At 38.4% G+C, this 23,162-nt stretch overlaps 1 protein-coding gene across 1 annotated transcript in view; it reads right to left on the reverse strand.

The window, feature by feature from the left end:
• Positions 1–23,162, reverse strand: part of lig1 (ligase I, DNA, ATP-dependent) — a gene marked incomplete in the record, with an annotated part of 87,978 nt that overhangs the window by 19,480 nt on the left and 45,336 nt on the right. Inside the window, 6 exon segments of the mRNA XM_014013057.1 lie at positions 2,741–2,893; positions 6,079–6,161; positions 6,690–6,834; positions 9,910–9,981; positions 13,292–13,402; positions 22,855–22,950. Coding sequence (XP_013868511.1) covers positions 2,741–2,893; positions 6,079–6,161; positions 6,690–6,834; positions 9,910–9,981; positions 13,292–13,402; positions 22,855–22,950 — 660 coding nt within the window.

Consider the following 23,162-nt stretch of genomic DNA (forward strand, 5'->3'; position numbering starts at 1 on the left):
TATTTGTGGAGCGTACTCCCGTTCTATTTCATGCTGGGAAAAAAAGTGTAGTGCTGTAGCTTTTTTGTTGTTGTTGTTGTTTTTGGCAGCATTTACTTCAGCTGTTTTTCCTGAAAGGGCTCCTTGATTTTTCTTTTTGACACAAAGTATTAAAAAAATAAATAAAAAACTAAATAAAGCTTGTTGCTCTGAGTCATTCCAGCCTGTTAAACAAACAACCAGGAAACCAACTACAGAGACAGCAAGCTGTAAATATGGTGTTTTTACTTGGTTTGAATAATCACTCAAAACATACGATTAAGTGTTTTGACGATAAATAAAAAAAATAATGGTGTTTTTAAGCCCAAAAAAAAAGTATCTAATGAACCAATTCTGGTTTAAATGCCCACCAGTTGTCATAACTCCACTGCATTTTGTGTTTATAAAACATAAAGGAAGCGGCTCAATCTGTAGGTGACTGTGACTAAAGGCCGGAGCTCCAGCCCAGGATGTATATAGATACGATCATTAGAGGGAAAAGTGAGTCAAACTCTGCCATCACCRTTTGATTTCTTTTGYTCTGCTTCTGCTTTGCGCCCAGCACCGAGGGAGTAAAAAGGATGATGAAAAGCAGCAGCGCACAGGAGCGCAGGATGCTGCAGTCACATGGCGTAAACCTTTAATTCCTGAGCTGCCATGGAGCAGCGCTGAAAAAAGATAAATGACGTCTGTACATTTTTGTGTTTTTTTTTTTTTTCTGTCGTCCGGCTCGTGCGACGCAGTCTTGATTTCAATCAATCGGACCGGCGTCTACATGAGATATTCAGACCGTATGCAGTCAATCGTCTTTCATTTTACACAAATAATAAAAGTAATTGTGCACTGGACGCAGAGTGCTGCCAAAACTGGTGACCTGCAGTCAATACTCTGCCTCAGGGGGTCACTGATAAATGGAGAGAAAATCCTCAACTGCCAACATTACAGCTCCTATGTAGATAATTTACTGTGATTGAAAGGAAATAGAGTTGTCCCTCCTTTGGCAGCAATATCTGCTTTATTATATTTGTAATAGTATACAGGATCTGAGGAAGGGCTCTGGAAAATTAATATACAATCTTATCTGTTGATAGGTCTTTGAAAGGCCTCAGTTTGGACAAATAGAGCTCAGCTCTGACTTTTCATCTCAAATAATGTCTTMGCCTTTTATTCAGATGCCATTCTCTGCTGGGTGATATGGCTGAAAAATGTATCAGGATATAAGTGTGTCATATCACTAGCTGTGTTTCCATTGCAAATGTGCGCAAAACTTTGTCGATATTCTGTTAATGTCGAAAAACACAGTTTCACTATTGCTGTGTTTCCATTAAGTAAGAAATGCTATTGAAGTCGCGCGTAAATACATTTGTTCTTGCGATGCCATAACAAACATGGCAGCAATGGATGTAAACACATAGCATGTTGCTACAACAACACTAGCGCTCATCRTCAGCCAGCAGAGGAGACGTCGGCATCTTATCGAGGCTTTCGAGCGACAAGTCCCTCATACTTGGGAGCGACTACATACAGTATGCTGCATATTTGGGAAATTGTAGTTGGTGAGTTTACTACTTTCTTTTACAACTTCGGTGATTTTACTACTACTTCTACTTCCTGTTGTCTTCTTCTTCGTCGTCGTCTTATTCGCCAGTAGAAACAGCCGGTTGTTGATCACGTGTCTCCCGTGATGCGAAAAAAGAGTTTCCATTGCAGTTTTGCGAAAAACACCAATTTCGATACGGCCGAAAAACCACCACATCCTAGCGCAAAAACATTTTGTTGAAAAAAGGACGTTTTTTTTTAAACTGACCTGTTTCCATTGAGCAAATTTATTTTCGAAAATCTAATTTGCGCATTTTAATGGTCAATGGAAACGCAGCTAATATCAATTACAGATGCATAACATATCGGCACTAATACTTCATCAGTATGGGCCGATATTCAACAACTTTTTTAAGCTTCTAATATATTAAAACTAAAAAGATTAAAGTGGTCACGCATGCTTCACAACACTCCACTTCATTTAAGATCCACTCAGAAACAATCAAWCCATGCAGATAAAAAGATTTTTCTCTAATCCAGATTTAAGTGGAGGTGCGGAACCTCGGGAAAAAAAAACAAAACACACAACACACATTTTTGCTTAATAAAAACTACAAAAAACTCCACACTTAATTCTCACTAAGAATTATACTGTAAAACAGACCTTAAAGACATACTGCACATATCCACAAACACAAAAATTAGAGTGAAATTACAATATTTATTCCTGTATAATACGATCATCATTTTTTGACCTTAAAAAGCATAATAAAAATCTAATTATCAATAACCCGTGTATAATACTACTCCCCCACTTTATGGATGATTTTAGGGTTAAATTTCTAGTATTATACATGAATAAATACAGTATATAAATTTATCTAAATAAGCCAATACAAGCTGAAAATCATTTGCACAATAAATGTTTTATGTTTTAACACAATATGATCATAAACTGAATGAAAAAAGTCAATGTTGGATGGATTTACTTGTTTTCTAAGTTGTTTCTTTTAGGAAATATTAACCTCTTAAGACCTGGCACCATAAGTGGACAAAAGAGTTTGGTCTTAGGAGGGTAAAGTAGTTTAATTTATTATTTTGTTAAACTTGACTCTGGTGAAAAGCAGGAATGTATGAGTGTAACATAATACGACTCCTAACGAAACGCACTGCACACGCTCACCTTGCAGACGGACTGAAACTCCTCGTTTTCTTCGTCGTAGCAGGCCAACAGGAAGCCGCCGTAAGTGCCGGTCCGTTTTCCTTTCCCCAGATAGGCACCAATCACACAAAGATCTACGGTGTCCCCCACTCCATCCAGGTAATCCTTCTTCAGCTGGGAGGAGAACAAAGGAAAAGGTTAGGCCAACTGTTTTATAAAGAGATAGAAAAGACATTTTTTAAAACGTAATATTGTGTAGCTGCTTTGGAATTACAATAACAATGACAAAGTTTTACTTTTTTCATATTTTAGCTAATGTAAGAAAAAATGTGATCAATAATTAAAAGTCAGAGTAAGTTTGCAGAAAACAAGTTGATTCGCTGTTAAAAATCTTTTTTTTAAAAATCTAAAAATAAAACTTCACTCAGTGAGTTTGAGGCCTTAAGTCTGATCAGAAACAAAACAAGAACCCTCTCAGGAGCAGCTGCTTTAAAAAGAATGATGACGAACCCCCCTCGTAAAGTCACATGTATGTAAACCTAACTTCCTGGCCACGCCCCTGGGGGCGGTACYGTTTACGTCAAACATTAAGTAAGTAAACTTTATTTATATAGCACCTTTCTTAGATATAAAATCACAAAATGCTTCACATAAAAAAATAAACAATAAAATAAATGAAAACATCACAGCATTTGTATTCATACAAAAGTACAAGTAGTAAAAAAAAGAGAAACTTAGCTAAAAGCCTGTTTGTAAAAGAWAGTTTTCCGATGTTTAGAATCAAAGCTGCGTGTAGATTGGGGCAGAGCATTCCAGAGCTGAGCTGCAACTGCTTGGAAAGACCGATGCCCTCTGGACTTAAAATTAGGGCTGTGTATTGGCAAGAATTTGACAATACGATACATATCATGACAGAGGGGTCACGATACGATATATCCCGATATATTGCGATACTGTAAGCAAGGCGATATATTACGATTTTTTTTTGGTCCAAAAATTCTGTTAAATAAAAACCTCTTACTGGAAAAAAATGAAAAACCAAAATTCATTGTCTCATAAAATTCTATTACATAGACATGCGCTAGCCTTCTGTAACGTGAAGGTTGACTAAAGTTGGAAAAAAGAGCGCACAAGACACTTAATTTGGTTTAAAATACAGACATTCTGACAAATAAGTAATTGTTCATAACCTTACCTCAGCTTAGAAGGCAGAGGGTGTCGGTCTTTTCCGCTCAGATTCAGCTATCGGAGCATGAAGCTAATGTTTACTTACAATGCTAATGCTACCCTTACTCTCTGGCACTCAAGAGGGAGAGGAGCCAAATGGCTGGCTCACTGCTGCCAACTAGTGGTCAGAGGCTGAACTACAACATAAAAATGAACGGGTAGCAGGAAAGTCRACGTTTTAAACCTTAATTAAAAATCGATACAGGGCTTTAGAATATCGATACAGTATCGGGAAATGAAATATCGCAATATTTCAGTGTATCGATATTTTCTTACACCCCTACTTAAAATGTGTGCGGGGTACCTCCAACATCCTCTGACCTGATGACCTCAAACTGCGAGATGGTGTGTGAAGCTGGCTCAAATCTGAGATATATGATGGGGCTTGACCATGAAAGGCTCTAAAAGTTAAAACCAGAATTTTAAAATGAACTCTAAAATGAACTGGGAGCCAGTGAAGAGAAGCCAAAACAGGTGTGATGAGAGCTCGTTTTGTTTATATTAGTTAACAGTCGAGCAGCCGAGTCCTGGAAAACCTGAAGACGGTCTAACTCCTTCTTGTTTAAACAAGTGAACAGGCTGTTACAATAGTCCAAACAAGAAGAAATAAATGCATGAATGACCATTTCAAGTTCAGCTTTTGACAAGAAATGTTTCAATTTTGAGATGTTCCAAGGTGAAAGTAACAGTTTCTGGTCAGTTGTGTTGCATGTTGTTTCAGAGACACTGCAAAAATGGCACCAAGGTTTCCAAGGCTGGACTGAACACATGGACCTAAGGCTACATTCACACTGCAGGCAAAATCCGACCCAAATCCGATTTTTTTGACCCATCTGACTCGTATCCGATTTTTTTATGACAGTCTGAACGAGACAAATCTGATTTTTTCAAATCCGACCCAGGCCGTAGGCCGTTTCAGTATGTGGTTTTAAATCGGATATATATCTGATGTTTTCAAAGTGACTGCAGTGTGAATGCTCATGTCACATTCATCTGACTTTTTCATCAGGAGGAGGGGGTGAAGGATCGATAAGACACTAACCTGAAGTCTCGCTGTTTAAATCTGTAGCTCCATGTGTTTACAGCTCCAAAACACAAGTCCAGTTGCTTCATCTTTTTACTTTTCATTTTCCACGTAGATAGTCTGATAATAACAATGTCCAGCCTGGGTCGTGGAGAGTATCGATCCTAAAGTTAGCTACTCGGTTGATACTTTTTTCCAGCTCGTAGTTTCTTTCAAAAAAAAAAAAAGCTTCTCTGGAGCATCCCGGTCAGAGGCAGGTTCAGATATAAACACTGAACTAAAGAAGCAGGTCAGATAATTATTTAATTGGCTCTGATTAAACAACAACTTCAGATTGAATGCGCAAAATGTAGCATCCATGCTAGCTCTGTAAACAAACAAGCCGGCTGATGAGACGTCACGTCTTTTACTGCACATGTGTGTCACATCAGTGCTGTGTAGCGTTCACACAGGAGTCTGATGCAGGTCACATTTAAAATGTAATGTGAACGTTCACACAAAAAGATCGGATTTTTTCAAGGAATTGGAACTGAGCATTAAGACCTGCAGTGTGAACCGTGATGAAACCGTTCAATCTGAGCAATAATCAGAGTTTCAGTTTAGAATTAGAACGTAAAAGGGCCGCAATGAAAGAAATACTGACTCTGTTTAAAGCATATGAGTGAAAATACAAAACTGGATCTCCGTTAATAAAACACAAAATATCCAATAATTTTTTTCTTGTTTTAACTTCCTGTTCTTCTTGTTCTCACTGTTCAGCTCAATTTAGCTTCCGTTCAACTTGTTTTAACTTCTAATATTTAAGATTCAGCTCGGTCAACAAATTTTAGCAAAGTCATCCAGAATTCACAAAGTATTTTCCAAAAACAATGCTAAAATCTTTTGTTTTCTGACTTTGATAAAAGGCTGTTTCCTGGTTATATACTGTAAGTGTTTAGTTTGCATGGATGTCAGTACGCAGCAAAGCATCGCCTTCTAACAAGATTATCTGAGTTATTCTCTTTACCAGTCTTTGGTTCTACTGTTTTGGCTCATCAGTGTATGTTACATCCTGCTGGGAAGCAATGCCAACCCTCTTCAACACACACAGCAACACACACACACACACCTTGAGCCAATTATGAGAGCGCTTGGCAATCTCGTAGGTAGCATCCTTCTCCAGGGTTTTCACCATCAGGCCTTCACAGGAGTCTGCACACACACAAACACATTAATCCACCAAAACACGACTCTGGATGTGCAGAAAGGAAATTAAGAGATTATCTATCAGATATGTGAAATGTTGTTGTGTTTGTGAGTCTCTATAGGAAACAAACAGATTCAGGAAACAAAGACAAAGTGGACAAGGACGGCCACATGACTTATACACACACGGGAAATGTTTCATTTTTTATTTTTACCCTAAACAGAGTCAGGCAGACAGGACAAGGAAAAAAATTCAATTATACAACTCGCAAGTGTGCACACACTCATTGAGAAACACAAAAAAACAAAGCCCGAACACAAGGCTAGACACAATATCCACATTGCGGCAGCAGGAAGCAACACAAACGAGATGAAACTCACACACAACAAAAGACTCAAAGACACAGAGGGACAGTAGACAAGTAAACAAACATACAGAAAACACAAAAAGTGGGAGACAAAGAGACAGGTGGAAGCAAAACAAGGAGGAAAAGTCTGCCTCCATCTTGCACACACACACACACACACACACACCTCGGACAGACTGCTCCAGAAACTCTGCGATGGCATCAGTGTTGTTGGAATCGATGAAACGGGCAAACTGAAACTCTCCCTCCACCTCTGAGAAGCTCTCTCTCAGCAGCTCCCGACGCCGACACAGTGGCTGTCGCACCAGAGACTGAACACACACACACATACACACACACAAAGAAACACAAACATCATTACAAACGGCAAAACTGCATCATTAAAGCCATTTCCTCTTGATAGCTTGAAGGCTTCCAATGACAAGGATGAAATACCATCTCAACCATCTACCCACACACAAACAAGCGCCGTCTCCGAATACACTCAGTGATGCACTCATTTTCGGCAGCTTTGGGCACACATACAAACACCCACACACGCATGATCACACACAAACCTCCAGAAGAAACACACACGCACAAGGACTTTCGGTCACACATCATTTTCTTTTAAAAAGCATGTTTTTGATTCATCTCGTCTCTTAAAGCCATTTTAGATTTTCTTGTTGAAGAAAAAAAAAACGAATACGACAAATTCTCCTTATGATCACAAACCTCTGCCGACAAACTGAAGCAAACAATGCAAAGGTTTTAATTAACAACATAACTATCTTCATGCAGGTTATAATCACAGAAATATTGAAGTTCTGATCTAACAGAGTCAGAAATGTGCGTCTGACAAACACAATCAGCCATGTTGGTGTGTGGAGAACCAGCCTGGTTTGAGCACTCGTTAGCATGTGCAGGTTTTTGTTGAATTCATGCTGGAAAAACGAGACCATGTCATGTTCTTCCATGCTAACATGCTTTGAAGCAGCACCGACATGCAGCTGTGAGTAAAGTGAAGTGAATACACGGATCATGCAGATGTCGTTTCAAAGCCTCAACAATAAAAGCCTGTTTGTGCAATAAAACCGGTTATATAAGAGATATTTAGGCAAATATGTCAAGATATTTCACATAAAACTTTTAGCATTTTAAAGTAGCTTCAAGTGAGTCATGAACCAGCAGCTCTTGGTGTGAAAGGCATTTATACAGTCAGTCGTTTGTTTTCAATTTTAATCCTTATCTTTTGGCTGCAGTGACTATTTCCCCTTAAATTTTCCCTTAAATATTATATTTATATATTTATATATATATAAATATTTTCTTTTCTCATGCTAGCTTCTAATTCTAAAATACACTGAAAATATAAAATACCGAAATAAAAAAATGACACGAAAAACAGATTGGTCAAAACTACAGTGGGGAAAATAAGTATTTGGTTACCTACAAACAAGCAAGATTTCTGGCTGTCACAGACCTGTAACTTCTTTTTTAAGAGGCTCCTCTTTCCCCCACTCATTACCTGTATTAATGGCACCTGTTTGAAGTCGTTAACAGTATAAAAGACACCTGCCCACAACCTCAAACAGTCACACTCCAAACTCCACTATGGTGAAGACGAAAGAGCTGTCGGAGGACACCAGAAACCGAATTGTAGACCTGCACCAGGCTGGGAAGACTGAATCTGCAATAGGCAAGCAGCTTGGTGTGAAGAAATCTACTGTGGGAGCGATAATCAGAAAATGGAAGACATACAAGACCACTACTAATCTCCCTCGATCTGGGGCTCCACGCAAGATCTCAGCCCGTGGGGTCAAAATGATCACAAGAACGGTGAGGAAAAATCCCAGAACCACAAGGGGGGATCTAGTGAATGACCTGCAGAAAGCTGGGACCAATGTTACAAAGGCTACCATCAGCAACACACTACGACGCCAGGGACTCAGATCTTGCAGTGCCAGACGTGTCCCCCTGCTTAAGCCAGTCCATATCCAGGCACGTCTGAAGTTTGCTAGAGAGCATTTGGATGTTCCAGAAGAGTATTGGGAGAATGTCATATGGTCAGATGAAACCAAAGTAGAACTATTTGGTAAAAACACAACTCGTCGTGTTTGGAGGAAAGTGAATGCGGAGTTGCATCCAAAGAACACCATACCAACTGTGAAGCATGGGGGTGGCAACATCATGCTTTGGGGCTGTTTCTCTGCAAAGGGACCAGGACGACTGGTCCGTGTACATGAAAGAATGAATGGGGCCATGTATTGTGAGATTTTGGATGCAAACCTCCTTCCATCAGCAAGGGCAATGAAGATGAAACGTGGCTGGGTCTTTCAGCATGACAATGATCCCAAGCACACTGCCAGGGCAACAAAGGAGTGGCTTCGTAAGAAACATTTCAAAGTCCTGGAGTGGCCTAGCCAGTCTCCCSATCTCAACCCCATCGAAAACCTTTGGAGGGAGTTGAAAGTCCGTGTTGCCCGCCGACAGCCCCAAAACATCACTGCTCTAGAGGAGATCTGCATGGAGGAATGGGCCAACATACCAGCAACAGTGTGTGCCAAYCTTGTGAAGACTTACAGAAAACCTTTGACCCCTGTCATTGCCAACAAAAGATAGAAAACAAAGTATTGAGATGAACTTTTGTTTTTGACCAAATACTTATTTTCCACCATTATTTGCAAAAAAATTCTTTAAAAGTCAGACAAAATGATTTTCTCAAATTTTTTTTCACATTTTGTCTCTCATAGTTGAGGTCTACCTATGWTGTCAATTACAGGCCTCTCTCATCTTTTTAAGTGGGAGAACTTGCACAATTGGTGACTGACTAAATACTTATTTTCCCCACTGTAGGTCAGTAAATAAACAGAATAAAACAACACGTGTCACAAACCACATGCACACAGTAATATAATAACAACATTTACATAAACTCCAAATTAGGCGGGAAGTAACGATGAAAATGGCAGAATTTAAGAGTCATCAGGGCTCCTTTAATGATGTAATTTGGCTCCCATCCACTTGGGAGATCTCCCATTTCACTGGCTGATAGAAGCACTCATTAATGAGCATTGTCTTCAGCAGGCTTAAGAAATTTACTTAAAATTTTGCATCATTAGGATATAATCACACATACACACACTGGACCACACTAACATCCAGAACACACACACACACAGAGTCACTCTGAGACTGAGCGCCTCAGACAGGCACACAATCAAGACACACTCTGCTGGAATTACAATGAGCGTTACAATCATTATCTAGTTACAGCACCACAACAGCACCATCATTGGCATTCAAGGACACGGTCTGCATCCCGAGCGCGGCGCACGTGTGCTCACCGACAGTAAACACGACATTTTGCCAGATCTCTGGCTGATATTTTTATCTTTGAGCCTTACCTCTCCGTTGAGATAGAGCAGGTCAAAGGCGTACACGCACACTTGGACTTTGATCTCTGAGGCGTCCACATCCTGCAGAAACAACACGCACACACATTTGACTGTTTTCCTCTGGATAAAAACATGCAAATAGGCACATTTTATTCACAAATTGCTACCGCCAACCTTGGGAGTTGTTACAAACAGCTCTTTGATTTCTTCTTAAAAGTTAACCACCCAGCCTTCCCATCTTCTCACTACCCCTTTTCTTTTAGAGCATCAATCCTCCTCGGTGTGCTCATCACTTTCCCCTCACTTTATTATTTCCTGCTTCCCCACTCACATCGCTCATCTCCTCTACGTCTTCAGCTCTCACCTTTCCTGCACCTCATCTTGTTGACTCCACTGTTTCCTACCCCCACCAGACACAGACTTCTATTACCGATGTTTCCATCACGGTGCGGTTGTAGAAATCCATGACTTCTGAACTACAATGAAGTGCAATTGAATTCCTTTGAACTGACTGCACCGGCTTTTCGATAAGCACTTTGTGTTGGCTAGCTCGTTCAAACCTTGTGAATTAATAAATCATCCCCTCGATTCCATATTTTCTTTAATTATTCTTGTTTAAAATCATATTTTTAGGAGCAAATCCAAAAACTGCAGCTCCTAATTGATGATTTCACAATGATGCTTTAACAGGTTGGAGTAAAGTGCCAAGAAAACGCATCGCAGCGGCAGCAGCGAGAGAGAAGCTCCTGGCAAATATTTTGCAAATGCTGCAGAAGAGAAGTGCTACGTGTGCTTTTGTGGCCAGAAGCGTAAATATATAATGAGTTTGATGAGTGTGTGACTAGAAACTTTGACAATGAAACTCCACATGGCACCTTTAAGAACTGCCTAGCGATGTTAACACGTATCAGTAGCCTCGGGGTAAATGGCTGATACGTTTTACTGCTGTATTAACACATCGCTGGGAACACTGCTTATGTATTAGCACAGAATTCACACTCCTGTCACACACATCCTGGCTCCATAAACCCAGAGCACCAGTGTGGGTCCATTCCTCTGTGGTTAATGTAAGTTTATCCTCAATAAAGGTCTTAATGACAGAGTTTAAGTGTCTAAAGAGCCCAAACAACGTTACAGGTGAAACTTCTGTTTTGATTGTAACAATTTTGGGTTGGTAATCCGTAGCTGATGATTGTTAAAAACACTTCCCAGAGTTTATTTTGGAGTTTTTTCCCACCCAGGGGTATCCAGTTTCTAGTAATAGTTAGCACGCTCAATGAAATATAAAGTAAAAAATGTCCTCAATGGTTAAAACTAGGGCTGGGCGATTATTTGATCGCGATTATTGATCGAGAAAARATTCACGYTGATCACGGTGATCAGCTGTGAGCCTCTTTACTCGATCAAGCATGGCGGAAATGTGCGCAACAACAGCCAATCAGWATCCACCCTCTCCACTTCCGTTTATAAGTTGCTAAWGAAACRCAGACGGAATCGCAGAATTAACCAATCCAGTATAAAACGCAGAATCTCACAGAGTTTAATTATTTGGGCGAGTTTCTGAGGTATTCTGGCCGCTGTCGCTTCCTGTACCTGCTGTTAGCTGCTAACAGGCTCACAGGGTGAGCCCTGAGCTCCTCTCCYGACACAGAGGGAGAGAGGGAAAAAAAGAAAAGAGAGCTGCAATGCGTGGCTCGCTAAAACAAAAACGTCCTCCAAAAATATGAAGCGGTCTCAGGGTAACGTTTAGGATTAGGACAGAACAATGTCACAGCGGTTCATTTATCTTGAGAAGAACTTTCTTTAAGTTTTATCGGCACATGATGGGCTGGACGAGACCTGAAGACCACTTCCTGTCTGAGCTGCATCACAAACAGCAGCTGAGAGACGCTGCAAACTCCTGAACAGCTGGGAGTTTAAGCAACATTTTGTTGTCGTGTGCAGAATCAGATATTCTTTCAGAAAAAATGAAACAGCTTTGTCCGTTGTTTGATRAAGCTCTGTAAACAGGAGGGGGTTCCTTCCATAACAAAAGTAATGAGCTTAGATCCTATCCAAYAGGCAAATTTGCACAAATTGTTGCTGTTTGAAGGATTTATGTTTCTTTATGACATATTTAATGTGAAATTCAATTCTAAAAGGATAACTTCATTAATGTGAGATTCTATGATTTACTATTTTTTTTCTTGGTAAATACCTTTTTTAATACCTTGCAAAAATAATTTMATGTTCTACTGAACCACAGMTATTTGTTATRTTAGTGAAAGTGAAATAAYAGCCATTRTTTTTTTTTATTTTATTTCTGTAGCTATTTATTTGTTAAAKTATTTTTAAGTCACTTTTTAGGTTAACAAAAAATTGTGATATTAATCGTGATCGGACGATATGAAAAAACTRATCATGAACAAGATATCTATGCAGCACCAGGAGAGACTAAATTAAACTTTTCTGCACTCCTAGAGACTCCAAGTACACTACAGAATGTATTAAATGGGTAAAAAAAAGTGCATTTTGCATCATATGTCCCCTTTAAAACACTGATCTTCAATTGGGTGGAAGTCCATTCAGTTTAAAATGTCAAAATGTTTAGTTTAGACTTTGGTTTCYACTCCTCTTTAAACAGAAAAGATTAGTCTCTCCCTCTCCTCCTCCATTATTTTTTGCTCATTAATGTTGGTTAATTAAAGCATATCGGGTTTCAYCTTCGCTTCTGGAATATTTCATTCCAGCAAGATGTGCCTGTGGAAGTGAAACACCAGAAAYGTTGTTACAGAGTACCAGAGGGGCAGCGCACAATCAGTTTGTGAATCAAACTATCATTACATATAATTATGATTGCATAATAACAGCAAAGAGTCTCTAGCAAAAAAGGAAAAGACATCACTGTAATCATTTTAGCCATTTTYTTCATCGTGTTTTCCATATCTGCTCAGTCATTTCTGCTTTTCCTAATTTGCCGAGTCGTCATTATGCATATCAGAAGACAAGGTGAAGGGAGCCGTTTCAGCCTAATGTGATTGGTGTAGTGGAAAAACGGCCGTTACTCTGATCAAAACTGAACAAACACCTTGCTGACATTTTCAAACCCAACACCTCCCTTCTCGACCCATTTCACTCGTCCGTCTCCGGTAACTCCCRTCTCCGACCCATCAGTCTCCCACCAATTTTTTAGCTCCTTTTTCTGTCCATCTCCTCCAGTCTGTCGGATCATTTCACTCTATTATCTGGCTCCCCTCAACCTTCAGGTCTTCATCTCGGTCTTGTTTTCTCTTCTTAACCTTTCCACACCTCCCTTCTTCGCTCATTATTTCCCRCTCTCTACCTTTACGAACAAAGCACATTTTTTAATGTTCCTTCCCTTCACTTTATCACATCCCATTTCCATCAGTACCTTTCTCTTACGGGTGGTGAGGACCTGGAAGGGTTGGATCTGTTTCTTCTCGCGATCCCAGGCAACGGCCTCGGTGTCCAGGACACAGGACACCACAGAGTCCTTCTTTATCTGTGGGGGGGAAACAAAGTGCACAGCAAAAGGAAATTAATAAAATATACAAGCTGTGAAAAGGAGGGAACGTTTACAATAACAGGAAACTGTCAAAGAATTGAAGATCAATTCAATAAACTAAAACATTCTAGTAAAATAAGTGGTTTTTCACAATCAAACTGAGGGCACTTTGAGGCCGGAGCACTTTGCCTCTGTCATGTTTAAAAAAATATAATAAACAAGGCTGAAAAACCCCACCTGAATAGTTTGTGAACTAATTTCAAGCACACCTAATGAAAGAGTGTTTTAGAGTCTGAAACTGAGAGGGCTCAAGAGAAAACAAAGGGATATTCAYACAACTGACTTAGACCTATATTCACAACAAAAGGTACCAGAATCAAAGCCAGAGCATTAAGGACCAACAATGATCAGAGAACCAGCTAAAACCAGAAAGCATGCAGATAACTGTATCAAAGGACAAAACTAACTTGACTAAATTGGTTTACATAATAAAAAGGTGCAGATTTTCCCATCGAGAGATTATTTTCCCTCTTTTCCATTTATTTATTTATTCATAATTAAAAAATGGCTACAGGTCCAGAGGTAAGGGTTGGGTCATATAGGCAAAAAATGATCACAATTAATTGTGGCATTTAGTCGATAGTATGACGATTATTGGATGACAACTGAACCGGCATGTTGTAAGAGTTAGTTCACAGGGTTAGGGTTAGCTGATCCATGCCGCCTTCCACCATTTGGCACACATGGGCACCACATGGCACTAAATACAGTATTTGCAAAGTGGCAAATATTAACTGGTGACAGTAATWGGTAATTCCTGAYGAYTGATATTAAAACGATAYGATTTTACCCAACCCTACAAGAAGGGAAACCCAGAAAAATCCAAACTATACAACTCTGGGTTGTGATAACTCAAACTTTAACACTTTATCTTTCTGATATGTTTGGTCACTTCCATTCTGAACTAACTGTTGTTGATGCATTAACTGATGTGTTCCTTTTTTTCTCTCATTGTTATTAGGGCTGTGTATTGGCAAGAATTTGACATATATGATATATCACAATATTTCACCATGTTTTCTCCAAATATTCTATATGATTAGCCATAATGATAATGTTTGAGCTAGCGTTAAACTCTTTGGCTCTTTAGGAGTGGAGGAGCCACATGGCTGACTGACTGCTGCCAACTAGTGGTCAGAGCCTCAATTACAACAAGAACGARCCGCTGGCATTAACGTTTACTTTTTAAGCCTCAATTAAAAGTCAATACAGTATCAGGAAATAAAAGTTCASAATATTTCAGTGTATCAATACTTTCTTRCACCTCAAATTGTTAAATAACTGTATTGGTCCGACTTTATTATTATGTTCACTTACATGACTTTTATTAAATTTTCCATTAGGGTGTAGAAATAATGCGCTGTTCAATAATAGCATGTATGAATAAAAGCAGGACCCACTGGATTTCTTAAAACTGTAGAACGTAACTTTTTTTGTGTCTAATACGATCTCGTATAATAAGGCCCCCACCCTATTTTTAACCTAAAAAGCTTAAAATTTTAATTCTCATAATACCTCAATTTCATATGGGTTTCAGGATTTTTCAGCCTTTGCAGTCTTTATAAAAGGTCAGTAAAATAATCGATTGTTGTATCATTTTTTTTATTTTACTTTAACAACTTATGTACTAAAAGGTTCACAACAACAAATGTATAACGATAACTACAACAAAACCCATCAATGTGAAGTTTAGCAATACACATTTTTTACCTGGTGTGATATAACAAACAGATAGAGCTATGAGGCTCCAACGAGTGTGGATGAAGCTGAATCAAAAGCCTTCAAAATCAGGCTCACCATCATCAGTATCATTAAAAGTTTCTGGTATTCCTCCTCTGTAATAAAGGCATCAGAATCCCACTCAGCTACCTCATTCCCTGTGTCTCGTGAGCGCCCCCTCTGGTGGGAAACTTCTTTCCGGTAGACCAACTTTTACAGAACACCGGTAGACGGCAGCCATTACAGACGACCATGTGTTTGTTGTTGTTCCAGCAGCGGCCCGGTCGCACATTAATATCATTAGTTCGTTATCATTACTAAGCTGCAGGACTGCCTTTTTAATTTTTTTTCACATCAGGTTGCCTGCTTGGATCTGTTACTATCTCGCTCAGAGGCACGAAGGAGTGTCAGAGGTAAGCTCGCTTCAACCGCTTTTTACGACGTGGTCTCATTTCTAGCATTTTRTGAATTAGGTCGATATTTCAGTTAAAATACATAAGCAAAAACATTGATCCGARWATAGTACTACCGCCCAACTTTATGGATGATTTCAYGGATTGAATTTTTCGTATTATACTAGAATAAAYACGGTAACTTATTTTTGTTTAGGCTAGACAAAACACATGATAAGACACACACCAACTCTTTGTCTATTTTAACCATATGGCTGCAATTATCAGAAAGTGTAAAAATACAATACTGCAACTAACATTTAGTTAATCGTTTATAAAATTTCCTTCAAGGAAGTAAAAAWTTTGAATTAAAATGAATCGATTTTTGGTCATTTTCATCATTCATGTATAAATGAAGACAGTTCTTGAAATGATTTTATGTTTATGGAGATATTTTTAGAAACAACAAAACAAAGTTTAAAAAAAAAGCTAAAGCTAAAAGCAAACTGTTTCCATGTGGACAAGGTCCAAGATGCTACTGAAGCTGACATTTAGCTCCTGAGCAGGAAAATGCTAGTCAGGATTAAAGTGAGGATGAATTACGTAACTGATGTGCAGATTATTTTAACCACCAAAGCTGAGTTATAACATCAAACTGAGTGTCTAATCTACCACCAGGATTCTTCAGTTGTTCTAAGTTACAATGTAAACAAGCTGGAAATTTATCTGCAAGTGAAATCTGAAGCAGCTGATCAAAAGCCACATTAGCAGTAACAGGTTGTTTGAAAACAGTCTCATTTTGAAACACAATAAGTTATACCCATAAGGTCATTAGGCTAAGTTATGCATTAATTATCAATAAATGGATCGCTATTAATATGTATGCAGATATTAATTCATAACTTAAAGCTTTAAAGCTCTGTGGGAGCTACAAGGAAAATTGGTTATCCTTATTAATATGCAAAATAATGCAGCAAGGTGCAGGAAAATCTAATCAGACCATCTCCTCTGCGCTGGTGAGAAGTTTCACACGGGCATTGTTCATTTATTGYGTTCACCAAAAGGCATTCTGCTACGACAACAGAATGTCAGGAAAAGGGATGCAATTTTAATTTAAGCAATTTCTTAAATCAATGATCTGCCACATTAATGATTGGTGATCAATTTCCAGGATGAAAGTTTCATTCAAACGGCTGACAAGAGCCATTTTCACAGCACAAATAAATTAAACGCCATAAATTAGGCGTTGTGAATCACACAAGCAGGGAAACAAATTTAAATAAATCCCATCACTTAATTGCTACGTATTTCTCACATAATGCAAATAAAGCTCAAAATGTTGCCTCCCGTATGATTTAAGCGGAAGAAAAAAAGACCAAAATAAAGTCAAAGTAGCATGAAATACAGCTGAGTGAAGWGACGATGAGGTGCCAGAGAGCAAAAAGGAATGAAAGAGGAGGGTTAAAGGGGAGTAAGATAAAAAATAAAGGAGTAGGAAAGACAAATAATGAGAAGGGAGATGGGGATAAAAAGGAGCTGAAGGGGAAAAAAACAGGTAGGAGAAGACAGCAGTCTGGAGCACTGACAGACAAAGGAAGAAAAGGGTGAGAGTGAATATTTAAGATGTGTTGGGAGGGAGTGGGAGGAGAAGGGTAAAGAAGGCAGAGACCAAAAAAGGTGAAATTACAGACAGGTAGCATCAAAGTTAGAAAAAAAAGATGAGGAAAAAGAGACAAGGGTGAATGAGATAAGAATCAGAAGAGAGGAAATAAAAGAGCCAAACGTACTGAGAGAAAGAATAAGGTTCATCAAGAAATAATGAAGAACAAAGGAGAGGAGTGATTAGAMGGAGAGATGTGAGAAAGAGACAAGGGGACACAGAGAGCAACAAGGTGAGCACAAGAGGGAAGGCGTCATGTTGCCTTTAAAGTTACCGAAAAAAAACAGAGTTGAAAGTCAGAGAGAGGAGCATTCGAGGGCAGAAGTTATGAAGAGCGACGAGACACGGAGGTGAGATCGGCTCAGGAGCAACATTCAGAGCATGAATCCTCACGGTTGTCAGAATTACTGCTTTATTTTCAAAAAGTTTGGGAAAGTTCTGCCCGAGCATCTCAAAAAACATCCATCCATTTAAAATAAATAAATTAATAATTTAAAAAAAGTCGGGGTCTTATCGGTGTCCAACACGGGTCATTGATGAGCCTGAAAAGCTGCTTAACAAGCTGCTTAATGAGAGCAAAGATAAATACATCAGCTTTGTCTGAACAAACTGAATCAACTGAAGCAAAATAAAGGTGAAGCAACTAGCTTACTGTAGATTACAATTCACTTCTTTTAAAGCAAGAATGTAGTTATTTTTAAAGTGTACAAGTTCTACTAAGGTATACATTTATTTAAGTGAGCAATAATATTCCCAGAGTTTTGGTTTGCCTTTTAAATTAAAGAACTACAAAATCATTCAGATTTGTTTTATGGCTGGTTCAAAGAAGTAGACACTTTTTTTTTTTTTAACTTTGTGGTAAAACTTTTTGGGATGCTGCAGATATTTTTACAGCTGACATTTTGTAAAACCAAAGCCAAAGTCGTTCCTTCAATTTAACGACGTCTGCATTTTGTTTAAGTGAGCGAGGTCAAAAGTTTGCACCGACAGGAGCGACTTCCTGAGCTTTCTTAAATGTTGGTAAGCTTTACCTGCCGTGATGAGTCAGAAAGAGCTCTGTAAGAAASCTGGGAGAACTGAGAATATAGGGGGGAAAAAAGAAGTGGAAAGCAAGAAGCAACAAAGTATTCCAGTCAGCTTTGAAGCAGGGTTTCATCTGATCATCAGCGACTTAAAGTGCTGCTACAACAAAAAGTGTTTAATGTGAAGCAGTAAAAGACCAGTTCGTAGTCTAAATAACTTCTCCGAGCACCTATTAGTGCTGTCAGTAAAGAAACAAATAAAGCTGGCATGTAATAGGAATAAAAATGAACTGCCCAGCAAAGATTTAGTGAGGAGCTCCACAAAGCAGAGCCTCGTGTATTTAACCGTACAATTTAATAGAAAGAATGAGCTCTTTTTGCTTCTTAGGGATAAAAAAAGGGGACAATTTCTGCTTCTCTTTGGCAATTAAGACAAACTAAACAGACATAATTTAATTTAATTCTTCTGTTCGTGTTCATTTTTATGCAGCATTAGTAAAACATCTGGTAAACAAATGAACAAATTTTAATAAAACTTAGAAACAGTAGGGTTGGGCGATGTAAAAAAAAATTAATCACAATTATTGTTGCACTTAGTCGATAATGATTAATATGATGATTTAACCCCCTGGACATGTCGGTGTATCCAGGTCACATGACACATTTAAATTGCAGTTTGTGTCAAAAGTCCAGACTTCAAGCAATAAACTGTTTTTAAATTGTGTAGACAGGCCAAGTAAAACCAAAGTTATGATAAATAAATGACAGCATTTAAATTTTTATRTCTGTCATATTTGAAGCATTGCAGTGGGAAACAGTGTCAGACAKGAAGGTTTGCAGTAACTAAGTACATTTACTCCATTACATTACGTAAGTCATTTAATGGAGGATTTGTAATTTTATCAAGTATTTTTGGAAATTGTTCCTTTTACTTTTATTTTACTACATTTAAAACCTAAAAATGATACTTTTACTTCTTTACTTTAAAATATAACACCTATTTACAAGGGGTGCAATGATACAGAAAATTCATGATTCAGTTCGGTTCAATACTTCAGATCTCACGGTTCGATATTTTTTCAATACATAAAATACAAATTTCCATGCCCCTTTTAACTTGTAATTTATTTAAATTAATTATGAACATTTGTTTAACCTCAAAAGTACAGTTTTTTAATTAAATGTGGTTGAAACAGTGAGTTTTTCAAGGCAACTACGCTCGACAACGCAGCCTAGGTGGAGTAGTCAAACACAGATCAACTGATCCCTCAACACAGAGCATCTTCAGAAGACAAGCTGATGAAATAATTTTTTAATTTTTTAGTTTTAAAAATCTGTATTGTTCGATACAAGTGTGTATTGAACCTAAAGCACTGTATTGAACGGTTCGATACAGGWACATGTATTATTGCAGCCCTACTAGTTACTCGTTACTAAATCAAATCTGTCTGAATTCWTCATGAAGGGAGTCGTTTAAGCTCTCTAAAAAAATGAAGAATTGAATTTATTCAAGTAAGTCATGTCAGCTGGTTCTACTAAATCCATTAGTGAATATAAAGCAATATACTGTACACATTGCTCAATTTACTCAACTTGGTTTAGTGGAACCAGTTTGGTTCAGTAAATTCAACAGTTTATTTCATAGACAGTGTAAAAMGTACTTTTATTTTTCCAATTTTTGTGAACAGTTTTATGACTTATACTTAAAAGGGGAAATATTATGTGTTTCTCAGGCATATATTTAAACTCTATACCATAATARAGTAACTGTCACCTTCAGTTTTTATTAAAATATTGTTTATATGTTTAAAAAGAAATTAAACTTGACTTCTCATCATATGTTTCTGAACACCTTAAAATTGGCCTCTGTCTCTTTAAGAACCTCCTTCCCCTTCTGTCCCACCCATTTCAGCACTGGGCTGGGTGGATGTGTGTGCTCTGTGATGAGGAAGCTCAGCTTGGAGACACAGCCCAAAGGAGGAGCTGATCCCAAAAGGCAGCTCTAGTCCCAACCAGTCGTTTTTGCTCCCCTGCCTGGCTGCCTCAGGACTCTACAGGATTTCTCAAACATGCATGAATGAGTCAAAGTAAGACTCTGGGCATGTTTTTGATGAGAGTATAACAGTGTAACATGACATAAAACTCAAAAAAGTTGATTTTACATGATATTGCCCCTTTAAGTACTTTTCACATCAGAGAAATATATTTTTACAGAAGTAATTTTCTGTTGAGGTATTTTTATTTTTACTTTGCTATTATTATTTTTTTCAAGTACTATGTAGACCTCTGAAAAACACCCCAATCCACCCTCTGGTCTCACCCCCACCCGGCCGAACAAACACAAAACCCAAACTCCATTCTGAGTGACATATGAAATTATTTGACAGGTGCTAAAAAATCTGAAGGAAGAAAATAAAAAGAGGCGAAAATTGAATGAAGTTTGGCGACGATGGAGACAGTGACAGCGGGACTGAGTAATTAGATTTGAGAGATTTATGTAGTTAAGGTGTAGTTTAGTGTTTAGTTTAGTCAGTTTTAGTGTGTTTGAGTCAAAACAACGAGGCGATATTTGAAGCTATCAGAACCATTTCAGACAGAGTGGGGCAGTCGGTTGATTTGATTTGATTTGATTTGATTTATTTATTTAACAGGAAAAGATTACTAAAAATCAAGCCCGACTCAGCATAATTGTTGTTCTACAGCAGGTTCCTGTTCTGCAGCACATAAAACACTCAGAAATACAGCATCACAATCACATCATTATACACCATAGACACAAAGACAAACAAGCATACCAAATTTCAGGAAGGCAGCATTTGCAAAATAGGACGTCTAAATATGAGCACARCAAAAAGTGTCCAGCAGATGGCAGACAAGATTCTTCTTAAAGGGCTGTAGTTTTGAAATGGACTTTATGTTTTGAGGAATGTCATTCCATGCTTTAGTATAAACATAGAAGAAAGACCTCTGGCCGTAACAGTTTTTAAAAGTTGGTAATGTCAGTTGTCCTTTTGTAACAGATCTAGTTGAATGACCACTTCCAGAATTTGATTTGGGCAACAATGCACAGAGAGTTCCATAACTGGCACCTTGAAAGATCTGAAAATATAAATTAATACCACTATACAAAACATAATTCTGAAAAGTCAAGGCATCAGACAATGAAAGAACTGTACAGTGATGAGTTCAACCAGGAAGTTTTTTATGAATTTTGTAGGCCCTGTTGTAGAGCCTAACTATGGCTTCATTTGTTGTAAGAGACCAAACAGGTAAACAGTACGACATGGTTGAGAGTATAATGGCATGAAGATAGATATTTGAAACAGAAGATGTCAGATTGGATCTAAGTTTTGAATAAACGTATAATTTCTGTTTCAACTTAGTGGTTAAGACTTGTACATGATCACGATAAGTCAAACGAGAATCCAAAGTAATTCCAAGATATTTGTAGGTAGTGACAATATCAAGGAGTTTGTTTAAAAAAGTGAGTTGATTTGTTATACTGAAATGTCTCCTGGGTGAGGAATAATACATGCACAGTTTATTTTAACATTAATTGACAAAAGATTATCTTGAAGCCAACCATGAAATGTCTGAAGATCTGCTTGTAACTGACTATTAATAGATTCAATATTGAAATCAGACAAAAAAAGAACAGTATCATCAGCGTACATTCTGTTAGTAGGGGGGGGGGGGGGGACACTGCATCATTCCTCAACAACTTGATTTTAGTCTAAAACCCTGGTATGAAAAGGAGTGGGCAATATGCTAGGCCTGTAATTAAATCTGTTTTTACAAATAAATACGACCTGGACTCACCAGGTGTCTCTTACCTGCTCCAGTTTGAAAACATGCCGAAATTAAACCGCGACAAAAGAAGCTCCTTCCTTCCTTCTTTGACAGTTCTGAAAAGTTAAATGATTCAACTACCTGCCCTGATTAGCACATACCATATGGGAATTCATTGTGATGTTCCCGACGTCTGTTCACAGTTTTGAAAACAAATGAAAAGAAAGAACAGCAGCAGACAGAYGTAGATTTATGTGGTACTTCACTGCAGTTCCTTTCTATAGCAGGAAAACACACTCAGCAGGCACCGAAGCAGCGAGCGCGCTCCGATAACCTCAGGCAAACAGCCAAAGCCTCAGGTGGTTCTGATTCTCTTCCTCCTCTCCCCCCACAAGCAGAGCCTCAACAATTGGCGAGCCTACCCGCAGCTGCAATTTAAAGTTAAACAACTGGTGGTCTTGACATCTATTAAAGAGACCGAGTCACTCTGCAAATTGGTTTGAAACTCCCAGTTTTTCTGCATTAAAAGTTGTTTTTTTGTATGACCGGCAGTAGATTGTGATGACTGCAGGAAAGCAGAAAACTTAAATTTTGATGAGCATTTTCAAACGGTGGCTCTGAGGCAAATAGAAGGCAGACAGATGAGAATAAGGTTGACAAAAAAAGAGAAAAAAAGAGAGACAAGAGTGAGTGAGACAAAGGTGTTTCAGCYGTTATCCTCATTGGTGTAAAAGCCCTCATTTAACAATCACAGCACAGACCCACTCTCACCTCTCCCCGAGGGCTGAGCTGCACAAGTGTTTTTACCTTGGGAATGCGAGAGATGATATCGGGGTATTTGCTGGTGTTGTCTTCCTGGTTGCGGCTGAATATCCGAACTTCGCCGCTCTCCAGAATGTGAATCTGTGGGATTAAAAACAAACACATAAGAAAATACAATATATAAAAACAAAATCACCCGATTTAAAGAAGTCAACACGATAACGCTGAGATCTTATCAAGTTTGATAGATGAAAGTGTGGAAAAGGCATGTACGAAAGCTTCCAGCTACTGTCAACAACACCCCGAGGGACGCACATGTGCAGATGGAGTTACCACTTCAAAGTGCGGCGAGG

This window comes from Austrofundulus limnaeus, unplaced genomic scaffold, assembly GCF_001266775.1.
Source record: "Austrofundulus limnaeus strain Quisiro unplaced genomic scaffold, Austrofundulus_limnaeus-1.0 Scaffold97, whole genome shotgun sequence".
Classification (NCBI taxonomy): Eukaryota; Metazoa; Chordata; class Actinopteri; order Cyprinodontiformes; family Rivulidae; genus Austrofundulus; species Austrofundulus limnaeus.